At 40.0% G+C, this 21,223-nt stretch overlaps 1 protein-coding gene across 2 annotated transcripts in view; it reads right to left on the bottom strand.

Moving 5' to 3' along the window:
* The window catches only part of NTRK2 (neurotrophic receptor tyrosine kinase 2), a 198,183-nt gene that overhangs the window by 38,614 nt on the left and 138,346 nt on the right, over positions 1-21,223 (bottom strand). For both annotated transcript variants that reach the window (XM_005522628.3, XM_088053983.1), the window contains 3 exons: positions 14,179-14,309; positions 8,295-8,467; positions 4,613-4,847 (listed from right to left, as the gene is read on the bottom strand). In XM_005522628.3, coding sequence (XP_005522685.1) covers positions 4,613-4,847; positions 8,295-8,467; positions 14,179-14,309 — 539 coding nt within the window. The remainder of the gene's footprint in view (positions 1-4,612; positions 4,848-8,294; positions 8,468-14,178; positions 14,310-21,223) is intronic.

Consider the following 21,223-nt stretch of genomic DNA (forward strand, 5'->3'; position numbering starts at 1 on the left):
AGGACAGGCAACATGGCCAGATGTGCTCTGAGAGGCATCACCAAATGCAAGTTATGCCACAGACTGGTGCAGCTGGCTTGGGCCCACATAGCTTTTTCCGGTTCACCAGTTCAGAAGATGACTTTCACAGAAATGTCTGATGGGGATTGCTGTCACATCTTGCTGTGTGTCAGGTGTGACTGACTACCTAAGATCTCTCAGGAATTTTTGCCAAACATAGTTTCTCTTTAAGTGCTTAGGACACTTTGGAAATCTTCTCTTTTTCCCTGGCAGACTAGAATTTTTATGGGGCTTGGTGTCTTAAACAGAAGGAGCTAAAGTACTAGTGAGTGTTTTACTGGCAGCATGATGAGGGAGCGGGTTCTTGTTGCTCCTACCCTTAACACCTATTGCGTGGCTTCCTTCAAGAGTAAAAGGGGCTTGGTAACCTTTGTCTCTTCTTACAATCTGACATGCAATGCTCTCTTTAAATAGCAAAATGGTACAAAATGTGGAGAAGATTTTAAAGAGAAATGGAGTCAATGAAATTTATACTGAAACACATCCTCTTAGTCTTCTGCTGAATCTGTGCCAGACGTGAAGGAAACTAATTTGTGAACCTCTCTTAGGTTCAGAGGCAAGCTGGGCCTAAAGGAAGTCAGAAATCTCACTAGGCCCAGTCTTTTGACAGAGTTTTGAGTGGTTTGTGCAAGCTGAGAAAAGGAGTCCATATTTTCTCTGCTGTTCTTGTGCTGTTACATAAAGGCAAGTAGGTTATACAATAGCTAAACAGGGATTACAAAACTGAGCTCCATAAATCTAAATAAGAAACAGAATGCCTATCCTTCACTGGACAAACATAAAACTGGGGAAGGCTGAAACTCTGGTCCTAATGAAGTTAATGGGAAAACTCTTGCTTAGTCTGGTGAGATCACAGTTTTATCCAAAACCTTGGCTCAAGCCTGTAATTGGCTGACCAGACTGCATATTTAAAGTATATCCGTGTTAAGTTTTTCCAAGTACTGGGATAAGATGACTTCTACTTTTTTTTTTCAAGCTTTTTGCTTATAATTAAGAAATGAATTTATTTTAAGACCAAGTACTAGGCAATCACTTGCAAACCTGAACTGGAAACCTAAAAAGACTCTGATATGTTACCTCTGAATCCAAGAAAAAAGTAACAACAAAATAGCTCTTCCCAGGCTTCAGTGTCAACACTTAAAAGCACTGAAAGCTACTTTAAAGCATTACCTGGGTATCTTAAGAGTAAGATAGGAAATCCTGACCTGTAGGTATAGGAAATCAAACAACAGACCCCAGACATCAACAAAACAAATAAAACCCCCTAATAAACTTGAGACCTAAGCTCTGCAAGTAAATAACTTTGTGAAAGGATCTTTTGTGCTATAAGGATTGCAGTGCAGCAGTGTTGCTGGAGCTGTTTGGCTCGAAGACCAAACCAATTACTTGACAGTTGTTTAACTTTGGCCTGGGGTGTAGAGCACTTTTGGGTAAGAAAAGCCTTCGAAGTTTCTTCATGTCCCCAGGCTAATCTGGTCTGACTATCAAAACCTATTGCTGTTACATTGGATGCTAGCATGTACATCTGGACTTCTCCCACCTACAAGACTCCTGCATGATGAAAAAGAGAAAAAAATAAAGGGGGAGAAAAGGAAAGCTTTTCAGGGCCATACATCACATGTATTCCCAGTCCAAGGGTTACTTCTCTCCCCCTCTTCCCTGAAGCATCTCTTAACAGCTGAGCTGATTCGATGCAGAATGTCATTAACAATCTAACAGTGCACAATGACTTGGGATCATCCTTATCTTACAGAAGCAAGCTATAAATAATCATCTTGGGCAAATCTAACATCATGACTGAGTGGCAGGCTCCAAAAAAAACACAATCCCTATGTATTAAAACCCACAAATGATGAACTATATCTTGCAGAACTTTTTGGAATTGTTTAAGTCTCTCCAATGAGCATCAGATAAAGCTGTCAGGGTTGGGGACGATTTGCTTCTCTCTGAGTGATTAAGCCTGAACGGTTAAAAAGACTTAGCCTCCTATAAGCAATTAGGTATAGTATGTCACTGCCATTCCAGTGTTATCACTGACTTAGGCCTGTCAAGGATGCAATTCTCCTGAGAGCCATCTGGGAATTCATCATTGCCTTGATTTTTTTCATGACCATCTTCTGACCAGCCCACAGATATCCCAGAAAGGGCAGGCCAAAACTTCACAGGCTCAACTTTTATCAAGTATGAAATATGGTGGCATGGCAGGCTGTGGCTCTGTCCCTCCTCTGAACTAATTAGAAACTAATTAGAAACCAGCTGGACCATGAGGATCCAAAGAAATTATCTTTCTTGCTTTTATTACTGTGTAGAACAAGCAGCTTCCCAGCTTGATGTTTCCATCACTCTGCATGCTTACACCACCAGTTTGGATGGGGCCATTCTATTTTACATTGTCCCTTTTGACACATGTTTACCTCTTTCTCTCTCCATTCACATTTCTGTCTTTCAGAACACCTTTCTAACACCTCTCTATGACTGCCTTTCCCACCTTACTTGTTCCCTCTCTCACATCAATGGTTGCACTATCTTCACACTACTACCTCTTTCTTCTACTTTGTTACACCCTGGACCTCACAGAAGCCCTCCTATGCCTTCAAAAATAAGTGATGATAAGGGAGAGAAGAAGGAAAGAAGAGAGCGATTCTGTATGAAGGACAGTGGGAAGTACAAAGTACCCCTTAAATGAGATCCTTTGAGAGGTGCCGAAGGACTATCCAGGTTACCCAGAATTTCCTGAACTCCTGCTTTTTCAAGGTCATTGGTGTTCTAAATTTGTGTTACAGTGGGTAGGAAGCTTTGCTTGAGTACTCATGTGTAAGACTTGAGGATTAAACCCAGAGGTATGTGAGCAGGTACACTGATGCCAGAGTCTGTGCACCATCACATGCCCGAGCCAGGCCTCAGTTGTCTCCAGGAAAGCCATATGACTACTGAGCTTCTACCCCCTTTTGCAGGTAGTTTTTATGCAGCAGGGGGAGTTATTATTTTTTTTCCAAAAATAAGCAAAGGGTATGTTCAAAAATGCTGCCGCTGACTGTAACAACCTTTGGAAACACTGTTTTGCATATACATTCATTCTTAAATGTAACGACCAACACAATAAACACTGAGGTATGGAACAGAGACATAACTTCAGTCCCGATAAGTGGTGCAAAGATGCAATACGCAAAATCAGATGCAAAATCAAGAAACCTCAGCCTCACTGAGGTCTGCTCACTGGTGTACTTTAAACCACAGAGGAAGTTATTACCATCATGTATATTTTTTTCAAGCTCTGAAGTGCAGTCGTGCTTGTTAGACATTGAGCAAATAATTCAAAGTCCCAGTTTCCAAAATAACAATATATAAGAGGAATTTGGATCATATGTTTGCTAAATACTAGGTTTGTCTTTGAAAGGAAAGAAAATTAAGAGGGGAGGCTGTTACTTATGAGCTTTTAAGTGAATCAGTGTTCAACAATAATTTTCAAATGTGTAGCTTCCTCTATCCTGTCTACCCAGCCTCAACCAGATGTAGAGGCAATCTCTTTCCAGGCATCCCACCAACACTGATGGTGAGTTGACGCTTTCCTTTATTAAGACAATCCAAACTGAGTGGCTAAGAAAGTAATAGCGAAGAAGGAATAAGAAATAAGGAATACAGAGGCAGATACAAAACATGTGCTTAAAGAAGATGAGTTTACCTTACAGGATAAACTCTAGAGTTTGTAAATTATCAGTTTGGTCATGGCTTGCCTTCCCCAAGCCATAAACACCTGACAGGTTCAGTTCCAATCATGAAACTACAAATGTGATAGCAAACAGCAAATGGTGTCAACTCCGTAACTTACCACATAGCACAAAGACTGTGTCAACAACATCATTAATACGCTCAGTTTGTTTATCCCAGCAATCTCAGAAGGTCTTTGCAAAATTCACTATACCACTTTATGACAACCAAGCTCAGGGAAAACAGTCAGAATTAAAAGGAGCAATGGGCTACTCTTACCCTCTGCAAAACAGCTCATTAAGAAGGACTAAAGGCCTGGCTTATGGCAGGAAAAGCTTTCAGGTGCTGAGTATACAACAACTTCTCACGTAATCTCTTCTTGAGTAAAATAACTGGTCATGTCTGCTGCCCAGTACTTATGTTTTCCCCAGTTAACTGACACATTATACAACTGCTCCCCAAAGTTACCATTTCCATTTTTCTTAGCAATATTTAGGAACATATTTTAATAGCTTCAAAGTGTTGGGCCAAATTTTCTTCCTTTTCATCTGCTGCTTCTTGACTCATGCCAAGCAAACATGCAGAATTTTCATCGTGGGAAAAAGACCTTTCTGTGATTTAGAATCTAAACCCAACATATACAAACAACAAAACATGACAAACTACTCTGATTAACTCTCCACATTTACAAAACCCTTTTAATTCAGAACCAGGCTCTCCATATGCTAGGCTCTAAATTACCTGACAGACAGATGGTTAAGTGTAAAAGCAGAATCAGTCACAGCAAAGTGGTAAGAAGACTGAACAAGACCTACGTTTTTACTTATTACAGCAGTTCACTTACCCGATAGTAGTCTGTGCTGTACACATCTCTAGACATCCCAAAATCCCCAATCTTCACCAGCAGGTTTTCACCAACCAGACAATTCCGGGTAGCAAGATCCCGATGCACGAAGTGCTGCGATGCCAGGTAAACCATACCAGAAGCAATCTGTTGGGCAATGTGAAGCATCTGGGATTGGGTCAGCTCAGCAGGACGGTTGCCTTCTGCCATCAGTCCTGCATCAGGTCCATGTGCCCTGCACCAAAACACAATCTGATAAATTGACAGGCCACTTGTAAGATGGAGAAGTGAAAGGTATTAGTGTGTCAGCCCACACAACTCCATCAAAAGTGCTATAAATTACTTATTGAAATAGGGATTATTTTTTTTTTGTCTCAGCTTTTTTAATTTACTGTCTTCCTTCATTGGTGAAAGACTGGTGTTCTGAAGAGCATTACAAACTGGATATATATTACTCAAGGAAATAAGACATTTGTGTTCACAATAGTACCCATCTGTCAGAAAGCATCACTTTTCTTCTGTTCCATTCTAGTAATTTTTCTGGAGAAAGGCTGACAAACAAATCTGCTTGGGAACCAAGGGAAAGTCTTATCTCTCTGTAAGACAGAAAAACAATTGAGGGAAAGGCAATGAAGTGGCATGCACAGCATCACTTTTCCTGTGACTGGCATTCCTTAATTTCTACAGGGATACAGGCCATTGACCCTTCCATCTTTTCTTAAACAAGAAAGAGCTAACTTCCTTCTCTATTTAAGAAACAAGGGCAGAAATTTTAAATTTATACTTCTGATTTCCTATCCAAATGCACAGCAGGAAAGGATTTTTGCTTATTTCATCACCAAGGGTGAGTCCTGCCTGAGACTGGAATTATTTACAATAGGAAGAGGACACAAAACACACACTATTTGGAAAAACAAAATAGCTTCAGAAATATGAGTTTTTCAAGACCTAGCAAGTCCCTAAGAAGCAACAATCAACTGCTTAATATGCACTTCATCAAAAACAGAGATATTTTGCATTAGGAAAGCTCAGTGTAGTACTGGGACACATGAGCTTTACCCATCTTAACTATGTGAGCTCTGGTATGCCTTTACATCCTAGGATCTTGAAGATACAGATATATAAACAGTCATATTAACGATGTTTTACAGGAAGAACTACTAGCTAATCCTTATCCAATCAATGAGGTAATTTGGAAATCATTCCTCATTTGATACATTTTATAATGTTCTAAATATCCTTTTCCATCCATTCTATTTTTCTGTGTTTTCAGAAGCCCTTTTTTTATTCCATTCCTGAAAAGCATTCTTTCAAAGAGATCCCCTCTTCTCTTCCCTCCTCAACAGAGGTGAGGCCTTAATTTTTCTCTAGGGTAAGGGCACAGGAGTTTGGAAAAGAGTTCCAAATTAATCAAAATCTTTGAGACCAAATCTGACACTACCAATTAGAAATATGATATTAAAATTGCCCCAAGGGAAGAATTTCATGAGCAAAGTGACAGACGTGAGAAAAAAACAAAGGAGGGTGTGTAGGATTGATGGGACTGTATCTGGTACCAGGCAAAGCAGCTTTCTGTCATAGGGTATGTTCAGGCTGCCATTCATCTGGACTAGGTTGATGGGGGTAGGAATAAATGGGAAGACATGAAATCTCCAACTAAAAGTCACAAGTAAATTCCTATTGAAAAATAGCGTACCTTTATCATGCATGGATTTTTTTTTAGTAAGTGCTCTTAGACATGAACCTCTGAGCTTCTAAATTAGAGAACTTTTCATCTTTTGCTAGTCTCCCTGAGGACATGGTCTGTATCTAATGGAATCTGTAGATTATTCTTAACATTCCACCCAGCTTGCTTGTCTGCTTCATGCTGGCCGTAAATGAGGTGATCTTCAGTGTCTGCAACAGCCAGGGACTTTGACAGATATTCTCTGCAGCCGCATCGTCCACTAGTCCACACACCAAGCACTGGGCAGGCACAAGTTTGAGGCTTTAGTCCTAGATCCGAACAGCTTTTGGCTGCATGCAGGCAGCCAGGCTCATTTGGGTTAAATTTTCAGATCAATTTTTCCCCAACAGCCTTTGGTGGCGCTGCAGGGTAAGAAATATGGAACAGCCCACTTTATGAACCTCTGGTCTGCAGCACAAGCTGCAGAAAATGTGAGAGGAATGACAAATCGGAGCTTAGGTTTAACAGCTTGTCCCAGCATAATCATTTTATGTTCTAAAGACAAGGGCTGATTAATAGTTTTTTTAAATGTGAAGGCATTAAAGTAAGAAATATACTGTCTGGTTCTGTACAATAACTCAAAATCAGAGTTACAACGTAAGAAAAGGCGAATCAAAAAGAATCAAGATGTAGGTATTTCTTATGGAGTAAGAAATTATTTCTCTTCAACTGAGAATCTGGCTTCTTCTAATGGAAATTCAGTGTTCTGAAAATGTACTAAGGTGGCATCTAGGGAAACTGCAGCTCTCTCCTGATTCATAGAAGAAGACCAAGGAGACAAATGTAAATGCCCTTAATTCTTAAATAAACTTAAATCCTTTGCCAGAGAGACAGTCAGTCTGGGAAGAGTAGTAGTGTTTGCTCTGCATCTCCAGTTCAGATCCCAGTTTCTTCATCAAACCTGTCAACCCTGCCAGTAAGGGAGGATGCTAGTTGATGTCATTTGTGTTATTGCGTGGATATTTTTTCAAGAGGCAGTAGAAAGACAGTAAACTCATTTCACATATGCCATAAATGGCAGCATTAGCAATCATAGTAATTTCAGTTATATTGAAAATGTGAATCCATTTAACAGAACATCTCTGTAATAATCTGCTCTGATTGTTTTACAGCTTTGTTAGAGATATCTTTCCAAAATGGTGGTATCCTTAGCTACCTTTTGCAGGAAAGACCTCTGTATGTTGAAATTCCTTTGCAATATCTGTTGATAAAATTACACAGTAGACATGGAAAGAATAGTCTTACATTTTTAACATAGAAGCAAATGCTATCTCTTAACTGTTTATTTTTATGTCAAAAAGTGCAAGCTAGTAGAAATGGCACATACACGAGGCCTCTGTTCATAACTTCCTGGATCATGGGTTACCTATTATTGTGAACCTTATGTATCATCTATTTATTTGTAACTGCTCTACTGCCAAATTTCGATTTCCTATGCACGTTCCTGAATAGCTTTATGAAATAAAGCCTTAATCTGGACCCCAAAGTATAGCATTTTCCAACTAGAAGACGTTTCCATAGCTCACAGTTTTCTTGCTGCAGATTTATAGCAGTCTTTCCAAAACAGTGAGAGGAGGGAAGAGAAAAGGGGTTAGACTTCAGAAGCTCTTTGACACCTACAGATAGCAATAGGTGTTGAGTGGGATCTTCCAAGTGTTATCAGAAAGCCTGTAATAAAATCATTCCTACTGTAGGATTTATAACCAGACATTTCAGAATACACTGAAATATACTGGAAACAATATTTCTCTGATATAAAACTTGATTTTATAGTACTTCCAAACAGGCAAAGAAAGAGAGCCCCACATCCTGGTACAAAACACCAGTCATACAATTTGTTTTCCCAAGTGTCAGCTTTTTCCAGTGGTAGTTGTTAATTTAACTTTAAGTACCAGTAACACCTACCTTTTCTGCTCACTTTTGGCTCAGAATCACAACATTTGTTCATGGATTTACCTGAGGAATTTGTTAAGATCTCCATGCTTCATATACTCAAAGACCATGATGAGTGGATCACCCTCAACACAGACACCATAGAATTTGACAATGTGCTCATGTTGCAGGTTAGTTAGCAGTTCTGCCTCACGGTGGAAGTCCTTGCGGGCATTGTCACTGGCATCCTTCAGTGTCTGGTGGAGAAAATGAAAATGTAAGGAAGGACAGATTTTCACGGAAGGTAGGAAACGTGTGGGATAGCCCTGTGAGGGTAAGATAAGGACACAGTACAGCACAGAGGATGGAGGAAGTACTCTCTTAATAGGTCTTTTAGAAATGCAGATGTGATCTTGAAGTGCAATTAAATAATGGCAGTACAATTTTCATTCTCTTGCCACATGTTATCCCAAACAAACACTTTTTCTTGTAAGAGAATGTATGAATACTCATGCTCTCACTGTGACAAGTGTTTTCCAAACACAGAACAAATAAACTGATCTCATCCCAAAAATATACTAGTACACAGCTGGTTTGTATCCCTGAGCATTTAACTCAAGCAACCCCTAGTATGCTGCTGGTATTTACCTTTCCTGTTAGTTCTTTAAAATAAAAATCTGCTTGTTTGAAATACATGGTGGTAATGTGGATGCATTCTTTATGTACTGCTGACATTAGTCCCTGTGGTGTGCTATGCATTAGGTAGATTTACATGAGAGTATGTCCCTGGACCAGAAAAACCTGAGACTTCAGCCAGAAACTTCTTTGAAATTCTGTTAATCTACTCACATGACTAAGATTAGGCAACAGTCCAGGTAGGTTGACCTAGAGGTCAAATCCTAAAGTGATAGACACGGAGGAAAGCAGATGCACAGAGAATGTCACTGGATCAAACAGGAGGCTTAAAAGTTGTATAATGAAATAATATTAATTTAACTGTCACACCTAGGCAGTTTCTGATTTCTCCTTACAAACTACATTTCGTGAGAAAGAAAACACTTTCATGCACAAAAAAAAAGCAAGTTCAGACACCAATTAAATGAGGAATAATTATAATTGACAATAAACCACTAATAGACTCTATAGTCAAGAGGTACAGTGGTTGCACTATACTAATTCAAAAAATATTTCTAAAACCACAAGAGAAAGATGGCAAGTTACCAACATTCAAAATTTATTCTTCACAGAAACTGCTGTCTGGGCTCTGTACCTCTAGATTTTAACAACACCTAGCTTTAATACAATGGAAGATAAGACACAAAACTAGTGGCTATGTTTTAATTAAAGACGCCTTTTTCCTGGCCATATAGACACTTTACTTTCTACCCTGAATTGATATATAGAGCATAGGACCAACCACACTCACCAGAACAGAAACAGAATAAGCTGATACTGTCCAATTGTTCTGCCAACAAACTGAGGTTTTAGCTGAAGGAGTCATGATTTGTTCAACCCTTTACTTCAACAGGGACAATTCTGTCCACTTTTCTAGTATGAGATGTATGCATGTGTGAAGAGCCTAGGATATGACTGCTGGAAAAAACACGTGCTTTACTTGTGATACCGCAATTCTGGGCCTTGAAAAATGGATAGCTACCACAACAAAATTCAGATGGGGGGATAAGGAGTAGGGCAGGATGGATTGCTGTCTTCTGGGTTCAGGGGCTTTTCCCTGTGGGTTTCAGGCTCTGTGGATCCTAGAGGCAAAAGAAATCACTCATGCCTTAGCTATCCCTCCCCCTGAAGAACATACCTATGAACCTTAACATGCCTTCAGGCTCAGAATACCTTCTCCATATGACCTACCAATGGTGAAACAAGGATATTGCCTCATCAAGGCTTCACTAGACACAATATGTTAGTAATACACAGCTGTAGCATGGATATCAAATTTGCTTCCCACTCTGGTCTACACACAATCACATCTGAACTTAGTGAGGGCTGAAATGGAAGTGTCTTCCAATACTTCCAGGCTCTGGGATGATGCTTTAACATGGTACAGGCACCAAGGCACAGTCAAGTGTATGCTATATATTCTGAAACCACTGGTAATAATTCTGTTGTCACTTGAGTTTCCTCTGGTGGTTTCATATATGAAGTGATTGGACTGTAATTCTTCTCAACAACAGAATTAGAAAAACAATTAACACAAAACCCATTTTTAAATAATAGCAATCTGGAAAAAAACTGAAAGGGAGAAGCAGAGGCTGATCCTCTTTCCAACAGGCTCTTTCCCTGGAAAGACACTAAAAATGCTGACAGCTCTGTCCTGTGAGGATGGCATATTGTATATTTGAGAAGATGCTTTTTATCTCACAGAAACAGCAAAATTATCATATGACAGAGCAGTTGCCATGGCAATTCCACATTTTCTGTCAAACAGCAAAATGAAGAAAAGTCTAAAACTCTGGTGAAACTCATGCAGGGTTTCTACTACCATGTGCTGACTAGAATTTCTGTCACCCACCATTGCAAAATCTCCTTTTCATTATTTCATGCAGTGCGTAAAACACTGACACAATGACATGAGAGAGAGTTGGCACAGTCAGGCAAGGAGGAGACTGGAAGGTAAAAAAATTAATAAGTATGTAGAATTTACATAGAAATCACATCGAGTAATGCATTTAGCTTGTTCTCAGTACAAGAAAAAAAAGAAAAAAACCAAAATAAAACCCTGAGAGCACAAAGAGAGGAAAGACATATTAATTATTATTATCATTACTGACAAGTATGCCAAAGCTCTGCATACAAAGCACTTTCACCAGTCGACAGGAGGTTTTCCCAAGCAGGATCTGAGATTCAATCACATGTGCTTCCCAGCCACTCAGGCCCACAGTTAAAGAGGAGGAACAAGCTTCCTTGGGAAGCAGAGGGGCCCCTGGCTCTTACAGGAACTCCACATCTGCCAAGTTGATCCTTGTAACAGTTGGACTACCAGCCCACACTTACTCTCCTCCACAGAGTCCTTGTCCAGGTAGCAGCACTGTGTGTGGTCTGTGCTGCCCTGCAGCGAGTGTGAACTCTGACACCACAGAGCTGCCTTTGTGGGCCAGTCAGAGCAACAGCAGGAGGATGGGGCTGCCACCAACATCAGCAGGACTTGGCAGCCAAACTCTCAAGACAGCTACATGACTACTACTACTGCTTTCTACTGTTTCAGCCTTCTCCTACAAAGTAATTGCTACTGCTTCCCATAAACATATGGTATGTCTCCTCAAGAAATGAAGGGGTCATTTCGAGCCTTCTCAGAACTGAACATCTGAAGAACTGGAAACCTTTGATTTTCCTGTGCAGGTGCCATGGAAATGTTCTTGATATCATACACACAACAGTCTGCTAGCTGAGCAAAACCTCCCAGGGGAGCCAGAAGCACAGTTGCTAACCTGTGTCTTGTCAGCCTCGCCTCCTGCTCTGGACAAGCTACACCAGTGTGAGACTGTGCCTGGGGATCCAACCCTGTGAGGACACAGTACTGACCCAGGCCTGAACAAAAATAGTAAAATGGGCCCACAAGAAAACAGTATTTTTTCCTTCCTCCACCCTCTGTTCTCTAAAAGTGCCTGCAGCAAATGGTGTCTTGATATGATGTGCTTTGGGGGCAATGCTAGTACAATGCCCAGGTTTTGTCCTATGGAAAATATTTCCAAACACTCTGTGTTGCCCCCAAAAATCAATCAAAACCAATGCAAACAAATTTGCTTTCTCCTCTTTAAAGGAGCAAAAGCTCAAGCTCTTTGGTATTTTATGCTAGGCCTAATCTTTTTTATCTTCCCAGATTTTTCTGGGCCTCCTAGCTCCTAAATAATTTGCTGCAGCAACATCAGCATTTTGGATACTAGCTGGCTGATAAGAAGGGAACATGTTGATTTAGAAGGAGGGATGCTCAGGGCCAGGCACAAGCCATTCAGTTTTTCAGCAACTGGCAGGCACAGGGAGCTGACAGGGACCACTAGCCAATGTGACCCCCATTGTGCAGGTGAGGCTGTGCTTCCTTGCAGCTGGAATCTCCCTGGCACCACCTTACTCTTCAGCAAGTACCTATTCCACTGGGTTCATCAAATCTGTTTTATAGTGATGGGCGTGCTCTGGTTTTGCCCATGGAGCTGAAGTTCTCTAAAGACCTTGTTGTATGTCAGCAGGAGCTGCTTACTGCTGCTGGCATCCAGGTCTGCTCCTCTACGACTAAAACTGCCAAATCCTGTGCTCAGAGATGTAGTCCAGACACAGGATAGCTCTCTGCACTCCAGTTGAGGCCCCAGCCCTTCACCTCCACCGTGGCTGAGGGATACCTGCTATCTGTGGCTGGTACCCACAGTGGAAGAGACAAACATCAGGCAATTAACCCTCCAGTTATATGAAGATCAATCCAGTGGCTCAGTTCACCAAAAAAATTGCTCTGTGACAACAGAGTCACATCTTTAAGAGCCAATATCAGAAACATAAAATGGGCATAACCTGTTCCCAGAGGTAGTTCTTCCCAGAGCCGCCTGCAAGATTTTTATTAAGGACACTATAAAGAGAGGATTTAGTGAGAAAGAAAAACCAAACCAAACCAAAATAGTATGACAACTTGCCCAGAAAATGGATAGATTTGTCATCTAGGTCTATGGAGACATATATACCTTTAAAGGCTGAGTACTCTTCCATTTGATTTACACTAAGAATGAGCAGCAGAAAGTGCAGTGCAGCATTTAACAGAAGAAGTGCTAGGTTCCATCTGGACAGGATTTTCAAAGGGAGCAAGTGAATGGAAATACTTTTATTTTTCTATTAAGCAGTTCCCTAAAGTGATAAAGGCCATTTCCATTATAGCTTCACCAAAATACAACAAAAAAAATTATTCAGATATAGCTTTGTTGTCTCTTATATCTTGTTTTCTCCTGTCTATGCTATATCTCTTCAGAGCTTATTTTTTTTCTCACCAGTCAACATGACTGAACTAATCCCAAGTATTGAAAAGCCTACTACATTGGCAAACCCAAAACCCCACTATTTTTGATGGAACATTCTACAAGACTATCCTCCTTTCATGCTCTTCCATGCCAGATTCATGACTCTATTTCTTGTTACCAAATTAAAAAGATGATCCACATGATTTTTTTTACTGTGTGGTTTCATCCAAAATGCACATATGGTTGCCTAATTGTGACCTGTCAGATAAAATTATTCTCTGGTCAATTGGCACAGCCCAAATTCTGGACATCTATTCCCCCTGCATGTAATGAGATATTTCAAATGCTGGACACTTAGTTTAGTTTTTAGGAGAACACTACAGGTGGAGATAAGAGGTTGTTTTCAGGGAAAGTTTTTGAACTCTGAGAGTGTAGTTTCACCAATACTGTTTTCTAGCTACATCCACAGCTAAGGTCAACAGCTAATCTCAGCTCTTGAATTTTGGGGGACAAAAAAGGCTTCATGCAGAGAAGCAGGCTTGGTCTCCAAGCTACATTGATGAAAACTACACACTGACAATTTCAGTTGCAAACTGAAAGAATGGCACAGTCCTGGAACAGAAAGGTGTTCTTTGCCTAGAAATTATACATGTAACCTATTCAGTTAGCTAGTAACAGATCATTTTTTAGACACACACACATGCATTTTTAATGACCTAGATATTATTTTTCTATATATTATTTTTTATATTTAATAATGCTGCAGACAGATCATAAAGGATTTGGCCACCTCGTGACGCAATCTGTTTCCTCCGTTTTCCTTATGAGATTCAGGTCTCATTTTATGATCCACAGCAAGATCAAATACCAAATTATCTTAACACTCCATTAGTCTTGTGAACTCTTCTACAGGTATCAGAACATGGGATTATGGAATAGGTAAACATGATCATTTACAAATAAAACAGCATGAGTTGCAACCATGAATTAATAATGGTAACCCTAGACTCTTTTACCTTCACTGCAACCAAGATCTTGCCCTGCTCAGGACACAGGTTATAGCATTCTGCCAGAAAGACCTTCCCAAAGGCTCCTTCTCCCAGTTCTCTTTTAAGTACGATATTGTGGCGCTTGATGTGATGCACAACTGTGAAAAGAAGACAAAATAGAGGTCAGAAGGGAGCTGCAAGTCGAGGATGGAGCCCATGCTTACAGCCACATGGAGATAGGATTGCCTGTAAAGTAAGGAAGGAATCAAAGTGCCCACATGTCATTTTTTACCACTTTCTGCAAAAAGACTGAGTTCATATATTTGTATTTGGAGGGTAGTGCATTTTCTGGATAAGAAGACATGGAATTGAGAGTCACCTGGGAAGAGGACATTTATCATCACATTAGGATGACTGCTGCAGAGCATATTTAAGAGCCAATGCTACTTTTTAGAAAACATTAAGACAGTGAATCAGAAAACAAACCAAGCCTTTCTAACAACTTTTCTGCTTTTGTACCTTTAACAATAGCAGAACTCTCCTGTCCAAATCCAAAAAGTTTTAAAATTAACCTAAACCAAGAAAACCGAATGTGTCCTCTTTCAACTAAATGCAACTTAACACTCTGTTTTACTTACCACTTGTAAGTAAACCACTGCTTTCCCAAGTTCTGCTACACTATAGCTACAGTAAAATAAGAAATTCTGTTCTCACAAACATGATTTACAGTATTGATCTGAAGTAAAAGAAACAAGATGGACAAAGATTTTAGTCCACATAGTGGACAGAACCTTAGTTCAACTGCTGCCCAGAATCAATTGATTCATGAAGCCCATGAACATTTTTTGACTTACTTTACATTCTCCTTTCAGCAAAAGCTTCCATTAAAATCTTTAATATTTAAAATATTGTACTAAATTTTGTAGACTACATTATCAATTTACAACGTTCAACCTAAATAAAGCAGTTCTAAGGGCAGTTTAGCTGCCAATAGGGTGGACAGCTAGTGTTGCTGAAACTACAATCCAGACAGCATCTGCTGATGATTTTAACCTCAGTGCACTTAGCTGTCTTTGCAAACACTGAAATTTAACCCTGCCTGGAAGAAGCCCATTTGCAACTTAAATTCTAAACTCAGTGAATTAAATAGCAGAGTACAGGCATCAGTCTGGCTTCTGCAAGGGTGAAAATTTCACCTTGGCTGCTCAACTGCAGGGACCAGAACTGAACCCTGGCAATAATTTAGGATCTAACCAGATGCAGACCGACACCTGCCTCCATACTTGGTCACAAGCCTATTCCAAACCAGGTGACCACTTACAGAAAATCACCTTGCCTCCATGGCTAAAGGAGGAGGGCTGATGATAACATCAGTATGGAGAAACGACACAGCCTGTCCCTATTCCCATCACCAGTATTTGGATAAAAGGATCACAGTTTACAAGAGAAGAAAATGTGTGTCCCACACCTTAAGCCTGCAGCAACCTAACCCGAGCGCACTGCACATAAATACACTTCATATCCGTGCGTGTGGACGTGAGGGAAACGTGGTGCTGGAGCCGGCTTGGAGAGAGAGCAATCCACCACCCATCTGCCAGCATCAAGTGGGCAGCACACCCAAGGAACAGATCTCCACCAGACCCAGCTGGCACCTGCTAGAGGGCCCCTGGGCAGTGTGCAAGCAGCACCCCCGTACACTGTGCATAGGGTGGTGAAGGCTGGATTCTCTCCACAGCCCACCAGACTCACCAGGCTTTGCTGCTTTCCCCACAGCTGGTGGCTGCAGAGGGGATATTCACAGCCTCATTTTCCAGTGCCAAGTCTTCCAGGAGAGGGCACATGTCCCAGTAGGTATACATGAAATGAGACTACATGGTACCTTTACTTTTTACTCTTGTCACACACTGGTCTAGCATCAAATTAAGTTTTGTCATGGTGATGCTTTATTTGGCCAGCTACCTTAGCAGGTCTGTGCTAGCAGCCAGTAAGAATTTGCTTTTAATTTTCATTTCCTCCTCAGCACTGGCTTTGCAAGAAAGGCTCAATATGCAGTCAGCACAAGATAGGCCTGAACCAAAACACACCCTTTCCCCATGGGCACAAGTTACCCGGCATCGCTGGCCTCTGCTAACCCTGGTCACAAGGCAGACCAGCAGAGCTGAAGGGTTGCTGCCCTGGCATGCTACCTGAGCGACAGAGTGTGGCACATCTCATCACCTGAGCTTTAAAAATTTGTGGTAACAAATGAGTGCTACCCCCTGTCCTCTAAAAAACCTACCATCCAACGCTGCCTCTTGGGGAAGTATCTTTCCCTCTGCTTTACTAGTAGTATTACCAGTAGAGGCACTGCCAGGAGGATGCCTCTCTTCCTTTCTCAGAGGGCAAAGGCAGCAAAGGCAGTTTTTAACTTTTTTTCTGCCCACATCTGCCAAAGACTTGGTGATGAAGACAGTCTGAATTTTGTGTAGATCCTCTCCATTTTGAGCCCATTATACTGCTAATGTTGGGCCTAGCAGTACAAAGGAGTTTTTTTGTGAAACTCCTGGAGGACTTTACAAACAATAGAATAAAAATAAAAAAGAAACATATTCAATACTTCTCTGTAGTACACTTACAGCTGCTGTTAAACACTCTTATATAAACTTAGAATTTGAATAAACAATCCATCCCATAAACCAAACTGTATAAGCTGAAACACAGCAAGGCGCAGAAGAGGTCTGCACAGAATCTATTTGCAACTTGTTATGCTCTATCCATTCCTGTTACCTTTTTGAGCTGCACTGAGTTACTGAACAAATAAAAAATGACAGTAAGTATGACTAAATGGGCAGAGATTAAATGTAAGAAAAATATAAGTAAATCAAACACATATGATGTGACGGATATATGAGCTAAGGAAAAAAATCCATTTAGCACACTCAGGGCCCCCATCTTCAGTGGGAGGATACTTAAGCAAGAGATACACTGGAAAATTCAGGTCAAAATCTGCTTTCAGTTACTATCAGGATAAAGCAAATTATGTCTGTTAAAGTCCAAGAGATTATCCTGGATTTACATTGAAGAAATAAAGCAGAATTTGGCCAAAGAGGTGACATAAACAAAGAAGTCATCTCATAACACTGTCTCACAAGAAAAGGTACACAAACATTCGAATGACAGCTATGTATTTTCCTCCTTTTGATTCTAAGTGGCAATTGCATTTGACCTGCCATTTGTACTTTTAAGGTCATATCATCTCTGTTTTAAATCTCAAATGATTTCTGTAAAAAAATATGTTCCATTAAGCTAAAAGCCAAGTTGAGTTGAAACACTTCAGATAGAAATTAAATATAAAACATGGAGCAAGACAAAATGAATTAAAGAAGGGTAAATGCTGAAAAGAGGCTATGTTAAAATAATACCCATGCAGCCATATCCTTAAAAGCAGGGGGCTCCCATGGATGATTTCAGAGGCAACAGAGAACCAGATGGCAATGGCAGAAAAAGTCTCTCTTCTCATCTTATGAAGCATCAGAGAAACAGCTCACAAAAAGAGCTGGTTCTTTAGGTATTTCACTCACTAGCAGACAGCATGTCACACTGGAAACGATGCAGTAACATATTTCCAGGTATGGGACTGCACTCCCCAGGTAACCTACCTTTGATGGTGAGGCTGAACAGAGAGGGCCACACCACGTTCTGGAATGGGTTCCAGCAAAACAGGCAACTCAGAGTCACCTCATCACACTGAATTCCCTGAGTTGGACACAAATTAATCCAGCCAGGGGCAGCAAGACATGCAGCAGTATTAATTAGCATTTTTTGGCCCATATTTAAAAAATGAAATGTGACTAAGTGAAAGAGTTTCTCCTTGGTCACAAACAATAGGTCTTCACATTTTACCACTACATGTGACCATTACACCATCTAAGCTGACCTTCTAAACTATATAGAGCATAATATTGATAATAAATGACTCGTATATGGCAGAAGACTGTCTCCAGAAAGAGAGCTGTGCCAGTTGTGATTTGAAAGTCTGAACTATCCTCTTCCTTTCATGTGTAATCATTTCATTGTTAATAAAAATGCATGTCTTTTTCTTTGTCTCTTAATCATTAACTTGCCAGGTTTGCATCTTCCTCCCTTGGTCTTTAGGGGACTTTCCCTGATAGTTTCAGTGGCCTTTTCAGGTTTGGTATTAAATACATGTAATCAACACCCTTCTTGCCCTTCTTGGTGAGGCAAAGAGACAGAATTTCCTTCACCCAGGAAAACATTTTCTCCAGTTCACCAGGCATTGTCTTGACTTTTCTCTGGATAAATTTTAAACATCCTTTTAAAAGAAGTTATTTCCAGTTTATTTTTCCCAACTGGTAGCCACTCTTCCCAGGGTTGTGATAAAAACATAAAATCAGTTCCCTATATCTCTTCACATCCATACATTACACTAGTCCTTTAAGGCTGGATTTCCTAAGGAGCACAAAAGTGAAATAATTATGTGGTATGCATGTGAGTGTCTCGTCTTGAAGACCTCACCCAAATACAATATTACAAATGTTGTAGGTTTCAAATGCATTCCCATATACCTCATGAGAAGAGTGAGATTTATGGAGAGACTGAAACATGGACTCACTGACAGACAATAAACAGACAACAGCTGATGGGCATCACTGGTCACTGAACTACCAACATTGTAAGATCCTTTTGTGTTGCACATCCACTTAAATTATCTGCTGAGTCTGCTTCTGAGGATACTGTTCAAAATTTTGCTAGTGGTGCACATGTGGGGCAGTCCTGAAGAAATTTGTTGTGCCAGGACTCTGAGAAGAGAATGAGGACTTCAAAATGCCAAGAAACCGGGCATAAATAGTCCATAAATATATAATATTTATATTTATATATAAATATATATAAATATATATATTATTTATTATTTATATTTATATTATAATCTCATATAATATTATACCCACAGCTGCTTAAAGTTTAAAGGCAGTAACAGCAAGGACTTAGCTTGTGATGTGGCACAAGGTTCCACAGAAAGATCCTTTGCAAATTTCTTCATTCCTTTTCCCACTATTTCTATGGCAATTGTGTATTGAACTATTTCTAACACCTAGCTAGAAAAAAAACAGTTGTAAATGGCCAAGTGATTGTTTAGATAGTGTATCAAATTTGTACAGCATTTGCCTGTATAGAAAAGAAGTTTCTGCTGGAGTCCTATAGCAGAAGGATATAAATTCACTACGAACAGCATGCAGCAAGTCTAGACTGATGGCCATGTCTGCAGTTTCTAGAAGCTATCGCCAGAATAGAAATTTTGGCTTATTGAGATATCTACTCTCTAACATGGCAGTAAAAGCCAACAACAATGGTGGGAGTTTTTTGGGTTTTGGTTCTTTTTTTAAACCTTTTGACCTGTCAGCCTTACCTGGGTACAGAAATAGGTCAACTCAGCTGTATCTTTCTGATTATTTGATGCATTTATCCCATACAACATTCATTATTTATTATTCTGTACAGATTTTTGTGTAGTGCTACTGTTTAATTTTTACCATATAGCAGCAACAATTGCTCATGTAAGGCTCATGCCCAGCTGTTGTAGATACAAACAATGTTTCCATGTATAAATATATATACACATTTTTAATTTGTATATATCTGTGTATATATAAATGTGTGCATATATATACACACACACACACACACACCCCCTCCATTATATCTATGTATATGTAATAGTCCACAGCTGAGAATCAACTCACACATCTTCAACAGAAGTAAAATAAGCTGACAGAAAATCTCATCTCAGTACCTGAGGTACTCTGCTCTAAATGAAAGGGGTTGGTACAGGCTATAGAAAACTGAGTAGGGAAGACTCACAGAAAACAAGGCCAGGAGGGCACTTGGGCCTTGTCACATTACCTGTTCAAGTCCAGCTTCTGAAGCACTTTGAATCTTGTTTTGTGTCTTTGGAAAAAACACAGTATAATTCAAGAGTGGTAGAACAGTTATCCCTTGGGTGGCCATCAGTGATTTGTCAGGCTTGTCACAGGCATTAGATCCTAAATGGGCCTTAAGGAAGGCATGGCCCACTTAGGATCTAATACCAGTCTGAACAGGAATTGAATTTCCTGGAAGAACTGGAGGCATTTATGAAAGGCAAACAAGTGACTGCCACAGGAATGGCGTAATTCCCAGGCACTTACTTCCTACTGGTCCGGAGCTACATCTGGTAAATCAAATAAATCTGTGATTGCTGCAGCTTAACCTTTCAGTTGCTTTGTTTACAATTTAAATCCTCACAGGATATATATTTAAAACATAGAATTTTTATTTTCCTGAGTTAGAATTAGGCTTCCTTTTGTAACACAGCGCTGCAGCTCTGGTGGGTGCTCAGCTCTCCTCTACCTGCCTGGAGCAGCAGGGGCACCACAGATCTTGTCCACTGTAAACTCATTTTGCTGCAGCTGGCATGGCTCTTGTCTGTCTGAACACAAGTGTTTACTGTCTTTTGGGGTTAATATTTGATTCCTGATGAGCCATTTCACTTTACTCTTTTTTTTACAAGAATTTATTTGGTTCAGTTGGCCAGGATCCCCTCAGCTTGGCTAGAGATAGCCATAATGCCATACTTTTTTGGATCATTATATTCAAATAAGCATTACTTAAGAATAAATTCTAAAAAAAATGCCATCATTGTCTTAAATGCATGAGTCTGATTAACTTAACTCACCCTTCATGGAAAAAAAAAAAAAGTCAACAGTTTATCCATACATGAAATTACCCTTGCATATTAAAACTGAGATGCACAAGACCTTCAAGCCCTAGCAACATAAAACTGATCTTTTACATGCTAAAACAATTGCATAGAACAGAATAGCTGAAAGCTAAATTTGGCTATTTTCAGAATTAATAACCCTGCACTTCTCTTTCTATGATGCTTCCAGCCTACTAAAAGCTTTTCAGCACAGTATGGTAAATCAGCTTTAAGCAGAAAACCATGCTGGAGTGTGACAAAACACTGCTTTTTCAGATATGTATACACTTGATTTATAGATGCCAATCCAATGCGCTTCTTCCAGAAGGTTAA

The sequence above is a fragment of the Pseudopodoces humilis genome, chromosome 4 (genome assembly GCF_049639895.1).
Source record: "Pseudopodoces humilis isolate 2021_Gansu_Grassland_sample_001 chromosome 4, ASM4963989v1, whole genome shotgun sequence".
In the NCBI taxonomy this organism is placed as follows: domain Eukaryota; kingdom Metazoa; phylum Chordata; class Aves; order Passeriformes; family Paridae; genus Pseudopodoces; species Pseudopodoces humilis.